Source organism: Polyodon spathula, chromosome 8, assembly GCF_017654505.1.
Source record: "Polyodon spathula isolate WHYD16114869_AA chromosome 8, ASM1765450v1, whole genome shotgun sequence".
Lineage (NCBI taxonomy): Eukaryota > Metazoa > Chordata > Actinopteri > Acipenseriformes > Polyodontidae > Polyodon > Polyodon spathula.
The window spans coordinates 47,470,408-47,484,639 of record NC_054541.1 but is presented as its reverse complement, the minus strand read 5'-3'; the positions used below and the strand labels follow the sequence as shown (position 1 = coordinate 47,484,639).

General features: G+C 40.1%; 1 protein-coding gene across 3 annotated transcripts in view; it reads right to left on the bottom strand.

The window, feature by feature from the left end:
* Window positions 1-14,232, bottom strand: part of LOC121320066 (receptor-type tyrosine-protein phosphatase R-like) — a 50,841-nt gene that overhangs the window by 3,407 nt on the left and 33,202 nt on the right. For 2 of the 3 annotated variants that reach the window (XM_041258224.1, XM_041258226.1), the window contains 7 exons: window positions 12,900-13,086; window positions 11,901-11,985; window positions 7,074-7,153; window positions 3,756-3,893; window positions 2,573-2,683; window positions 1,890-2,047; window positions 1,180-1,293 (listed from right to left, as the gene is read on the bottom strand). In XM_041258224.1, the coding sequence (XP_041114158.1) occupies window positions 1,180-1,293; window positions 1,890-2,047; window positions 2,573-2,683; window positions 3,756-3,893; window positions 7,074-7,153; window positions 11,901-11,985; window positions 12,900-13,086 (873 nt within the window). The remainder of the gene's footprint in view (window positions 1-1,179; window positions 1,294-1,889; window positions 2,048-2,572; window positions 2,684-3,755; window positions 3,894-7,073; window positions 7,154-11,900; window positions 11,986-12,899; window positions 13,087-14,232) is intronic. The other variant, XM_041258225.1, reaches the window with a different exon arrangement.

Sequence of the window (14,232 nt, the reverse complement as noted above, 5' to 3'; positions counted from 1 at the left end):
GAACTTCTTTTTTTATCACTGGTGTCATGGGAATCATGTATTCAAAATGTGTTGTTAAAAGCCTCCAAAATCCTGAGATGGTTTGGTGCAATTTTTCAGCAGCAGCACAACTACAGATGCAAAATGAATAAACCACCAAACATGGGGCTTTTCCCATATAAATGATATTAAACAAATAAATAAATAGATAAATAAATAAATACACAAATACATATCAATAAATAGAGGTGCATCTGAGCTAAGGTTTTGTTCAGGTTGAATATTTAGATATCCAAATCCTGTTATTGCACCCGTGTCAAGTTTACCAAACAATTCCATAACGTTCGAATAAATCTGGATTTGTGCAGTTGTCAGCACACACAGTATCTGCGGGAGTTCTTAGCCTGCTAGGGTTCAGCTCCTTTCACCTTCTTATGGACGAGCGGTAGCCACTCCCTGATGCTGACCACTAAATCACACACACAGGCTGAGCACGCTTTCCTGCCCCCTGCTTAACTGCCTCTCTCACATCCTGCCTGAACGATGGACACGGTGACTACAGAAATCCCCTCCACCCTTCTGTTTCCTCCAATCTGTTCAGACAGGCTGTTTCAAGTTCTTTAAAAGGTGAAGTTCTGTACTTAGAAAGGTTTCTCCTTCTCTCGTACTGCTGTAAGACTTGCACTGCTCCCCTCATCATTGTGCAGATGCCAGCCTTCTTTCCAGCATGCTGAGCTATACCCATCAGAGCCCCCCAGTCCATAAGAAAGCTAGAACTCCACTAGCATGTGCTGCCCCGTATCGTTCCCCTGCAGCTACAAAGAGAGCTAGAACTCCACCAGCATGTGCTGCGTTGCATTGTTCCCCTGCAGCTACAAACAGAGCTAGAACTCCACAAGCATGTGCAGTGCTAGGAAGGACCTAGCACAGTTCCCTTGCAGCTACTGTATGGGGCAGGGTATTTCCACTAAAAGGGAATATTTGCTAACTGCAGTAGAGCTTGTCTGATCTGATTTAATTGTTTCTAGGGCTCCGTCGGATACAGTAGTGTCTCAGAGAAAGTCGTTATACTACATTGTAGTTGCTATATTAACGTCAGGGCATTATAAAGTAAATTGTACCCAGACTGATTGTCTTTGACTGTCAGTTGGTCTGTTGTTTTTCTCATCAGCTCAGCTCTTGAACACAGTGGTGACCTACCTGTCTACCCGGAGCTGGCAGGCGATGGAAAGCACGTCCACCACCCCTTCCTGCTTCAGCTGACGACAGCCGGTCGTTGTGGCAATGAAGCAGCCAGTCCTTCCTATCCCAGCACTGGAAACACAAACAGAGGGCTTCAGAAAACAAGCATCTACCGATTGCATAAAACTAACAAGATATACAAGGAACCATTCTGAGTGCTTCTTATTGCAGTTACACAGATATTGACACAGAGTTCAGGAGCTGCTCTTTGGGTCTAGTTGCCTTCGTAGACCTATGTGTGTAATGTATGGAATAAAGGCTACATGGATCAGGATCTCTTTATATTAGTCAACTCCAGCACCAGCTAGAGAACTGCTGTGTACTGCCTGAACTTAACACTGGCTTATAAAAAAATAAAAATAAACTTAACTTAAAATTAAACTTAATTACTTATTCTAAGATTATCTTTCTGTAAAGTTACTTAACTTTCTGGTACTGAAATAGTTAAATAAATGTGCAGGCATTATTATTATTATTATTATTATTATCATTATCATCCTCAGTATTGGATCATAGGGATTTTTTTGCTTCTTCATGAAACCAGACCACGAAACTACACCACAGGTTTGGAGAGTCAGACTGTTTCCTTAACTTGCTGCAGAACTGCTGATTCTCTTCCTCCTCCTCCTCCTCCTCCTCCTCCTTGTACGGTTCTCAGTCATGCCTACCTGCAATGCACAATGACAGGACCCCTGCCGGCTGATGCTTTCCTGTCCTCCTCCACCTCTGTGATGAGCTGCAGGAGGGGCTGAGCGCTGTCGGGGGTCTTGTGGTCAGGCCAGGACGTGTACCAGTAGTGTTTCACACTGCAACACTGGCCTCCCTGCTGTTGAAATGAATACAATGATTGAGGGAGACTGACTGATCCTGACAGAAAATACTAAAGTAATAAGATGTTCAGTTTCTTTTCAGATATTCCCTAATCCATCGTAGATACAGCAATGTCTGGTGTAGAAAGTAAAGCTGAACTGTAAAGTAAAATAGTTGCTCTATATGAATTTATATTGTGGTAAACAAAAAAAGTCAAAATAACAATGTTAACAGTGACAGGATAGAACAGTGCAGTGCTACTCTTTTACAGGTCATTACAGCAAAGTAAAAATAAAAAAATCCACAATAAGTGTTCATCTGAAACAACTGTTGCCGTAACACTCGGCTTCTTCAGTGAGAGCCAGTTAAACTTACCCAGCTCCTAAAATCACCACCAAAAACTCCCATTACAAGGCTAAACATTTGTGTAAATATACTTTAGCCTCAATATTTTTGTTTCTTCTACTGCCTTAATTTTGTACAACTGATGTAGGGTGTAAAAGGCCATTTGAAGAGCATCACAGCTTTCCACAGCAGTTACCTTTAAGGTCAGGCTGCGAATGGTGTAGTGGTCACATTCACGGACACTGTTTATAAGGACCTCCACCTTCCCATATATGCCTCTTCTTTCTGGCCAGTAGAGTACGCATTTCTACAAACAGAAAAAAGAAGAAAGCACAACCACTTTACTAACATTCTTCCAAGGTGCTGTGAGCAGGAGGCTAAAAATACAACCCAAGCAAACTAACACTGTTCATTTTAAACAACTAACGCACTGTCAAAAGTCACCGGTTTATGTTTTAAAGTTCTAAGCACCCCCTTAACTCACCTCTCTGAAACAGACTGGTCAGCTATGTGTGAGCCTCAGCAAGCGAAAGGAAAGAAAAACATCTAAAGGTGTCTTTGATGCATCTTTAAATGTTTGGGACAGCAGTGTAATGAATCAGTGTTATCAGCCAGTACAATCAAAGGCCCCAGCGGCCCAGGCTCCTCCCTAGCAAATCTAATTTTCATTGTTTACTTGTTAGAAAGACGTCAACTGCTAATCCAGAGATGCACTGCAACCCTGCTTCTGACAGACCCAGATAAAGGGGGCAGTGCCGGAGTCCAAAAGCTCCCACAGCCCCTTGGGTGTTTTTCTTGATAACGTCCCAACTCCGGACCTGCCAGTCTGGCTGGGTGGGAGACACAGTCAGGGCCGGCGGAACGCAAACCTCCCAGTTTATTTCATAATGGTCTATTTTAAAACTCTTCAATACTTTTGGGAATCTACTTACCTCTACTTGAGCCAACGGAACAATGCAACAATAGCGCTTTCTTTAAGGCTTCATGACTGCTGTGTGTGTGTGGTTTTGCTTATTTATTTAGTTTAGTTTGAAAGTCAGTAGAAGAGCATCTTCCAGACAACCTTTCTTCACAGCATTGTATCCCAGGCCTTTACCCATTGCAACACCCTAAACCGTCTGGTTTGAAAACCAAACTGCTAGACTATTCTCAATGTAAACTCAATACCATGGGCGTCAACATAGCACCCATCATGTATTGAGAAATACTAGATCACCCCCCTCTATAGTCCCAATATAACTGGAGGATACGTAAGCACAGAAGCAACCCTAATCCCAGGATGAGGCACCTTTGGAACGAAATACCCTGTATGCAAACAGGAGCATTTCATCATGGGGAAAGGGTTATGAAGGCTACCCAAAGCTCCTCTCAAAACTCACCTCGTTCTTCTCTTTCAGCTTTGTGATCATGACGATGACTGGCGAGTCCTCTTGCCAGACCATCTGCCAGAAATCATTCACCGTGTTAATCATGGGGCCCTGAGTCGCAATGTAGGTCTTCTCTTCTCCCATGTAGCCCTGTACATGGGAATACAGAGGAGCTAAAACCAATTCCAAAATGTTTTTCCAATATTACAACAGCAAGCGAACATTCAAAGAGGAGATTAAATGTTTAAGAGATACAAATGGCAAAATCGTAGATGAAGAAAAAAAAATAGCAAATATATTAAATGATTACTTTTCACAAGTTTTTACAAAGGAAGATACTGACAACATGCCCCACATGTCATCCAGTTCCTATCCAGTTTTAAATAACTTTAGCATAACTGAGGCAGAAGTGTTAAAGGGACTAGGAGCTCTTAAAATAAACAAATCCCCTGGGCTGGATGAGATCCTCCCAGTAGTACTCAAAGAAATGAAAGAAGTAATTTACAAACCGCTAACCAAGATCATGCAGCAGTCTCTTGACACAGGGGTGGTACCGACAGACTGGAAAATTGCAAACGTAATACCGATCCACAAAAAGGGAAACTGAACCAGGTAACTACAGACCAGTAAGCCTGACTTCTATTATATGCAAACTTATGGAAACTATAATAAGATCCAAAATGGAAAATTACCTATATGGTAACAGGGTCCTGGGAGACAGTCAACATGGTTTTAGGAAAGGGAGATCGTGTCTAACTAACTTGCTTGATTTTTTTGACGATGCAACATCGATAATGGATAATTGCAAAGCATATGACATGGTTTATTTAGATTTCCAGAAAGCTTTTGACAAAGTCCCGCACAAAAGATTAATTCTCAAACTGAACGCAGTTGGGATTCAAGGAAACACATGTACATGGATTAGGGAGTGGTTAACATGTAGAAAACAGAAAGTACTGATTAGAGGAAAAACCTCAGAATGGAGTGTGGTAACCAGCGGTGTACCACAGGGATCAGTATTAGGTCCTCTGCTATTCCTAATCTACATTAATGATTTAGATTCTGGTATAGTAAGCAAACTTGTTAAATTTGCAGACGACACAAAAGTAGGAGGAGTGGCAAACACTGTTGCAGCAGCAAAGGTCATTCAAAATGATCTAGACAAGATTCAGAACTGGGCAGACACATGGCAAATGACATTTAATAGAGAAAAGTGTAAGGTACTGCACACAGGAAATAAAAATGTACATTATAAATATCATATGGGAGATACTGAAATTGGAGAAGGAATCTATGAAAAAGACCTAGGAGTTTTTGTTGACTCAGAAATGTCTTCATCTAGACAATGTGGGGAAGCTATAAAAAAGGCTAACAAGATGCTCAGATACATTGTGAAAAGTGTTGAATTTAAATCAAGGGAAGTAATATTAAAACTGTACAATGCACTAGTAAGACCTCATCTTGAATATTGTGTGCAGTTCTGGTCACCTCGCTATAAAAAAGATATTGCTGCTCTAGAAAGAGTGCAAAGAAGAGCGACCAGAATTATTCTGGGCTTAAAAGGCATGTCATATGCAGACAGGCTAAAATAATTGAATCTCTTCAGTCTTGAACAAAGAAGACTACGTGGCTACCTAATTCAAGCATTCGAAATTCTAAAAGGTATTGACAGTGTCAACCCAAGGGACTTTTTCAGCCTGAAAAAAGAAATGAGGACCAGGGGTCACCAATGGAGTTTAGACAAAGGGGCATTCAGAACAGAAAACAGGAGGCACTTTTTTACACAGAGAATTGTGAGGGTCTGGAATCAACTCCCCAGTAATGTTGTTGAAGCTGACACCCTGGGATCCTTCAAGAAGCTGCTTGATGAGATTTTGGGATCAATAAGCTACTAACAACCAAACGAGCAAGATGGGCCAAATGGCCTCCTCTCGTTTGTAAACTTTCTTATGTTCTTATGTTCTTATGTAACAAGAAATGGTGTTCATTATTTATTCAGCATTATTCACAATTAAGGAATGCTTGTAGAGAACAATGGTCACCATCCTACAGGTGGTTATCCCTCATTAACAGTCCCCAGTTGACAGTAATCAACATAACAAAACCAGCAAACACAGTGTCCCTCTCAGCTTGGGGCCATCCCAGGACAGAATGACAGGGGTTGTTTGTTATTCAGATCAGGATTATTGAGGTGCATCAGCAATGCTTTCTGGGGAAGCACAGTGAACAGCATTGCTGTATCAGTGCTCACCTTCCATGCACACGATAACAACACACAAAAAAACAAAACAAATCTAAACATCTTACGGGAATGATATTGTCATTTTTCTCAAGCAGGCCAAATAAACACAGCACAGATTATTCCCCTTGGGCAGTGTATGACAGGAGCAGTCTGTTCAAATTACACACAGGTTTCACACTGCACCCGAACATAAAAACCAGCAAAGCTTTCATAGATGGGAACATGCTTATTGTTATGTAATGGACTGATTACAGCAGACAATAAGCAGCTGCCCCGGAGCTTCCTAATCCTGGAAGTGCGTTTTCCTCCCAGGTATTGTAACTAAAACAACTCATTTTATAAAACAAGTGAAAGCCAGATAAACAATACAGCAGGATCGGACTGAACCCTTCACTAGTCAACCTGTATTCAAGGTCATCTCATTAAAACAATGCTTATTCAAGTTCTGGTACTTTGACACATGCAGCTTCAATCCTCCGGTTCAAGTCTCTTAAAAGACAATATACATTGAGATAAACATACTGTATACTTGCTCTGATGACTTCCATTATGGTTTTCCACTGTATTCCAGTATCACATGTAAACTGGTTTCTAAACATACTCTAATCAAAACACTCAAAACTAATAAAACAAAAACAAAAAAAATCTGAAATCATGATCACACTTTATAGAGGCACTTTAGAGGCAATTTAAAAAAAAAAAATCTGTTAAAAGCGAGTTTACGGAATAAAACAAAAAACAAAAAGTTTTTTATTGTGTTAGTTAGTTTATAATATTAGTTGATATTAAAAACTACAAAAAAAACATCCAAGCTGATTTTGCCTCCTCAACCCACAGAAGCGTCAATGCAAAGCTCCCTGTAGAATCCTCAGTGAAGACCGTCAACTTTGCACTGCCAGGATGGAAACCTGCGCTCTCTGGATTGTATGACTCACCCTGTACAACACATAGCAGGGCTTTAGCAGACGCACCTCTGGGAGTGTGTGAGAGTCCAACAGCATCACAAACTGAACACAACTAAGTTAACAGCAGCAAGCTTGGTCACGTAACAGAAGTGCATGTTGCAACACAGAAATGACTTTACTTACCCTGATGTAGTTAGCATTGATGTAAGAGCTGAGTGGATCATATATGCTCTTGGTCTTTAGACACACTCTGGAATGTGGGTCTTCATGATATGAAAAATATAAAATAAAGTGTTATCTACAATTGAACCACATCTAGGATCCAAGTCACAAAATACGACACTGCTAATCCTCCCTAAACAGATGCATAAGGTTTCATATGCGAAAAACTGGATTTAACCCTTTCAGTCCTGAAAGGAGTTCCTTTTTTAATTATATAACTTAGTTTTGCATTCTTCAGCTCCATAAAAATAATTCAGGTCTGAAAGGGTTAATTAAGAGAAATGGGTTTTTAACAAAATGTTCCTTCAAATAGCCCTGAAGGTACTGTGAATAGGGCCCACTATGCTCTGAATACATATAAAAAACCCTCTCCCTGACAGTGTCTTATAATACATTGCAGTATATACTATAGTATATTATAGCATAATAGAGTGTTTATGGACAGTACAGCAGTATAGTCTTTTACATGTATCAAGGTGACAGTGAGAGGAAGGGCAAGCACTAAATTTTCTTTTGAAAAACTTGACAGTATTGTTTATGGTCCCTTTTTATGAGGTTCACTGCAATTCCAAAAAGGATAGCTTTATGATACAGTACATTTTCATAGATTTGCTTGAACTGCAATATAAATAGATATTTTTTTCTATTTTGGATACTGTTCTTCAAACGACCTCTTTCTTGCCAGTAGTTCTCTTGCTGTCTCCTTCCATTTCCTGATCGGTTTTACAAACAATATATTGTAACAGCCATAGGGCTTCGCCCTTTGTGGATATTGCTTCCAGGACTAAAATAACTACTATTGCTCTCCATTACCCTGGGCACTGTTCATGATGCTGAAGATGCTGGCACAAAGGTAGATAATACTGCTCGTTCAAGTATACAGGTCTATAATGATTTGATAATACACCGTTTTAGACAATTTGTCATTGCACATTGCCAAGGTCAAAGCACAGTAATCTGCAACAGTGTGCATCTTTTAACATAACTACAAACTGCTGAAAGGACCATGACTCATCACCCTAAACACCTTGGGCTTGCCATGAGTATGAAAGCATTGCACCACAGAAGAAAATAGCCACCCTGCTTCTCCATGTTGTGTGTGGAGGTGTGGTCCTCTGTGGACTTGAAGTTAAAATGTCTTATATTAATTGTGTCAGAAAAAAAATGATGGAATACATGCAGCTTGATAGCTGTGCCTTCACCAGGGTAAACTGTAATCTGTTTGCTGAAGCGCTTCTCTTACCACTGGTTTCTCTCTCTGTGCTTCTATCTTGTGTGGTTGAAAGCACACTCAATGCATACTGCAATATGTCAAGACTTTATAACATATCTTGTACATTTACGTGTTAACATGTCAATCCATAACATCTATATTCTAAAGATCTACCAATTCCTTAACAAGAAACTCCACACAGATAGACAGGCATGCACCAGATTGTTGTCATGGTGTCACCCAGTAAACAATAGGGCCAGAATGCTTGTTTATGAAAAGGAGGCCTGTTCAACTTTGCTTATCTTGGTCCTTCTTGTTTATGTTACAAAGTGCTTTAGCCCTGGCTACTGAAAGAGCAGGGTTCCTGTCGAGGCTTGGTGTTCCTCGCAGTAAATTTAATAAAAGGAGGAACAGCGCTGAGCAGCTACTGATAACTGAATTTCCCTTTCGCTGTACGGGAAACGCTGGGGCCCAAGCGGAAGACGATAACAGTTCAATAACTGGGTCCAGCTCAAAAACGGATCAGACAGCAAGGATAGCCAGTATTGCAGAGCTACAGTACCTAATTGTATTATTCTTTCTGCTTGTCAAAGCCAATGGAAAGAACAGCTCATTTCACACACATTAACCTTGAACTAGAGGCTTGTGGTGAGCACAATAAAGCTGTTCCTCCTTGTCTTTGGGGCCCCTGCAATCTGGAACAGTTCACAATCTTAGCAATGTAAAAGGACAGGAAACCTCCCCTTCCTTCACAATGCATAGCAATAATTAACGGTTTCCCCAGGCAGCCAAGGCCAAGCGACCTTGAAAAAAACACCCTGTCCAGCACCATGACCTTTTTCAAAGTCAATTTCAAGATACATTCTTTTAGTGACCTTTAGAGTGAAGGTATCGTTAGGGTTTAGAAAGGCAAACCGAGAGCTGCTGGTCACCAGCACACTGGCTTTCTCTCCTAGAGCCCTAGCTTTGAATATACACAGGGCGTCCCAGAACAGCCATGCAACTTGCAGTAGGTATAATTGTTAATATACATTGGGGCAGAATGACTACTCATTTGCCAGAGTTTAATAGTCAAGGTAATTCACTAGTAGCCACTTAAAAAAAACACATATACATGTATTTGATAATGTCTGTTATGCCATTTGTGTACGTACAGTTTGTAACACTTTGATGTGCACTATATTTTAAATCTGCTTGGAAATAAAAAAACAAAAAAAACAAACACTTATTCTTATTCTAAAATGTAATTTGTACGCCATGGATTGCAACTGCAACTGCAGCTAACTGCAAACCGCACACTTGACATTGGCTTTCTGAGTAAGTCAGATAGCTGTATACAGTCTGCTAGCCCACAGCACTGCCCTAGTAAATCTCAAACCCTTTTTAAAAGGGAACCCGTCTACCAGAATAGCTCGAGTCGCACTGTTGAAGCGTGCCTGCAGATAGGAAGCCCTTGCCAGCGCTTGAGATGTGAATGTCTCTCAATCACATGCAGCAGAGCACATTTCCAGGAGCACACTCATAGTTGGTTTTCTTTGCTATGTAGGCTGTTTACGGCACCAGACCCATTGTATCAAATCGATAGCGCTATATTAATACTAGATCATGATATTAAAATGCATCACCCAGAAAGATAGTTTAATTATATATATATATATATATATATATATATATATATATATATATATATAATATATATATATATATATATATATATATATACAGTGCCTTGCAAAAGTATTCAGACCCCTGACCAATTCTCTCATATTACTGAATTACAAATGGTACATTGAAATTTCGTTCTGTTTGATATTTTATTTTTAAACACTGAAACTCAAAATCAATTATTGTAAGGTGACATTGGTTTTATGTTGGGAAATATTTTTAAGAAAAATAAAAAAAAAACTGAAATATCTTGCTTGCATAAGTATTCAACCCCTGTGCTGTGGAAGCTCCCAGTTTGCACCGATGAAAGAAATTGCCCTAACAAGGACACAATTACCTTACCATTGGCCTCCACCTGTGAACCATTAAAGTTGCTGTCACATTTTCTGGATAAAAACCCCACTGTTGAAGGATCATTGGTAAGGCTGTGAATCTGAAGGAAAATGAAGACCAAAGAGCATTCTACAGAAGTTAGAGATAAAGTAATACAAATGCATAGATTAGGGAAAGGGTACAAAATAATATCCAAGTGTTTGGATATCCCAGTGAGCACAGTTGGATCAATAATCAGGAAGTGGAAGCTGCATCACACCACCCAGGCACTGCCAAGAAAAGGCCGTCCCTCAAAACTCAGCGCTCAAACAAGAAGGAGACTTGTGAGAGAAGCCACAGAGAGGCCAACAATCACTTTGAAGGAGCTACAGAGTTCAGTGGCTGGGAGTGGAGTAATGGTGCACCAGTCAACCATATCAAGAGCTCTGCATAACACTGGCCTGTATGGGAGGGTGGCAAGAAAGAAGCCGTTACTCAAAAAGTACCATCTGAAAGCACGTCTGGAGTTTGCCAGAAAGCATGAGAGTGACCCAGCTGCGATGTGGGAAAAGGTTTTGTGGTCAGATGAGACCAAAATAGAGCTTTTTGGCCAAAACTCAAAGCGCTATGTGTGGTGCAAACCTAACACTGCCCATGCCTCAAGACACACCATCCCTACAGTGAAGTATGGTGGTGGCAGCATCATGCTGTGGGGATGCTTCTCATCAGCAGGGACTGGGCATCTTGTTACAATTGAAGGAAGAATGGATTGAGCAAAATACAGGAAAATGCTGCAAGAGAATCTGCTTCAGTCCGCTAAAAAACTGAAGCTTGGGAGGAAATTCACCTTTCAGCAGGACAATGATCCTGAACACAAGGCCAAAGCAACATTGGATTGGGTCAAGAACAAAAAGGTGAATGTCCTACAGTGGCCCAGTCAAAGTCCTGATCTCAATCCCATTGAGAATCTGTGGCACTATTTGAAAATTGCGGTCCACAAGTATCGTCCAACCAACCTGAACAACCTGGAGCAAATCTGCCAAGAAGAATGAGCCAAAATCACTCTGACACTGTGTGCAAAGCTGGTACATACTTACCCCAAAAGACTTAAAACTGTTATTGCAGCGAAAGGTGGCTCTACCAAATATTAATGTGTGGGGGTTGAATACTTATGCAAGCAAGATATTTCAGTTTTTTATTTTTCTTAAAAATATTTCCCAACATAAAACCAATGTCATCTTACAATAATTGATTTTGAGTTTAAGTGTTTTAAAATAAAATATCGAACAGAACGAAATTTCAATGTACCATTTGTAATTCAGTAATATGAGAGAATTGGTCAGGGGTCTGAATACTTTTGCAAGGCACTGTATATCTGTGTGTGTGTGTGTGTGTGTGTGTGTGTGTGTGTCATTGTGTGTGCTTGGACTGAGAATATGTAAAGAAAATTGAAACAGGGAGAATTGTCTCTTTAACTTGTTTTTCAATATGGGAGATGACCTAGACAAATAAAGTTAGTATAATTTTAAAGTTTGTATCAAGAACTTTTCAACAACAGCAAGCTAGAATGACCCAACACGGATCTCTACACATCTTACTTGGCAAAATGGTCTTGTATCGGTTTTTGGTTCCGTGACTGGGAATGTCCAGTTCTTTGGGGTCCACAAAATTCATTGGAATTTCCTACAAGAACAAAAGCAAATATTACGTGAAACTTCGGTAAACAGCAGTCGTTCAATGTACTGCAGTAAAACTGTATTACAGAGTCACAATGGCCTTACTATGATCAGGACACTGCATGATACTACATAAATACTTCACTGTATCTTGGTAAGGATATAAAAGATACCAACACATTTTCAAACACCCAAAAACAAGGTGTTCAGCAAGCTGTAACAGCAGAAGCATCCATGGCAGGACAGGAAGAGCACACCTGGAATTACAACATGCGGATAAAGGGAGGTTGTTGCCAAAGCTGGCAACTTACTTGTCTGACCATCATGAACATGTGATCATGTGTGATTCAAAACCATATAATAGAGAAAGCACCCCACTGCTGCAGTCTAGGAAAGATATCTCCACTCAAGACGAGAGACTGACTCCTGAAGTTGTGTATACAGCTATGGCCAAAAGTTTTGCATCACCTAGAATTTTAGAATTGAGACATAATAAAAATAAAGAAAACACCTATATGAACATAATTTAGATTTTTATTTAATATTATGTAATCAAAGAAACAGCAAAATGATATTGCAAGTGTCTACCTGAAGCCATAACAGTAGCACAGTATTTCATGTTAGATTTCAAAGTGTCACATTTTTACTTTTAACAGTTTTTCGTCAAGTATATGGAAAACCACAAAGCGGTATGTAATTCAATATGTCAGCGTAATATTATTCATCAGGTTTCATCTGACTTTCATTCGACAAAATTAGTTAATTCTATATGGTGATGCAAAACCTTTGGCCAAAGCTGTAAAGTGCAGAAGTCTCAGCTCTTTCCAAGTCCTTAATACTGTGTTGAAAGATATCTCCAATCACAACTGCGGCCCACTAAATATATATCCATGTATGACGTGAGTGGGTGACGAGCATTACCGCGAACTCTGCATGCAGCTGCTGGGTGTGGAGCGTAGCCTCGCGGAGCTGCTGTCTGCTCAGGGCCCGGTGTGCAGACTGCAGGTACTCCATGGCAACCCTCTCCCGCGGGGCAGGCGCGGCGCTGAAGGGATCCACGCTGCCCAAGACACTCATATCCAAGCTGAGAGATACATTGGAGCCCCGCCTGCAGGAAGCAACAACGGTTAGCACACATACGCCTTTCATTAGCAGCTGCTCACAATCCAGGAGCCCATATCTGAGATGTAAACAGGGCTTAGTATTCTTACTATAACTCTCTTGAATTTTATCCATACTTTTATCAGACTCCTAGGGCCACATTTTCAAAGGGCCAGTCTTTAGTTTACTCCTATTTTTTTTTTTTTAAAGAGGTAAAACACCTGTTAATTTTACAAAACTAGAACCAAATAATCAAGTTATATACAGTATTTCAAGTCACCTTTAAGTGCTTTCAATGTATTTTGTTTTTAACTTTCTAACATTACCCTTATTTTTTTCTCTTTAAAAAAAAATAGGAGTTAATGAAATAACGTGTAAAGGCTTTTCTGGAGACTTTTAGCACTGCATGTGGGTACAATCTGATAAACTGCTAATTTACCTTTAACTAAAGGCTAAAAATTAAATATTTGCTATGGAAGTAAATTCCCCTTTAATGGTATATTTGCAGTAATTAACTTGTCTATTGCCACTTTTTAATACAGTGGCTTGCGAAAGTATTGACCCCCCCCTTGGCATTTTTCATATTTTGTTGCCTTACAACCTGGAATTAAAATTGATTTTTATTTGGATTTCATGTAATGGGCATACACAAAATAGTCCAAATTAGTGAAGTGAAATAAAAAAAATAACTTGTTTCAAAAAATTCTAAAAAATAAATAACCGAAAAGTGGAGCGTGCATATGTATTCACCCCCTTTGCTATTAAGCCTCTAAATAAGATCTGGTGCAACCAATTACCTTCAGAAGTCACATAATTAGTTCAATAAAGTCCACCTGTGTGTAATCTAAGTGTCACATGATCTCAGTATATATACACCTGTTCTGAAAGGCCCCAGAGTCTGCAACACCACTAAGCAAGGGGCACCACCAAGCAAGCAGCACCATGAAGACCAAGGAGCTCTCCAAACAGGTTAGGGACAAAGTTGTGGAGAAGTACAGATCAGGGTTGGGTTATAAAAAAATATCCGAAGCTTTGAACATCCCACGGAGCACCATTAAAGCCATTATTAAAAAATGGAAAGAATATGGCACCACAACAAACCTGACAAGAGAGGGCCGCCCACCAAAACTCACGGACCAGGCAAGGAGGGCAT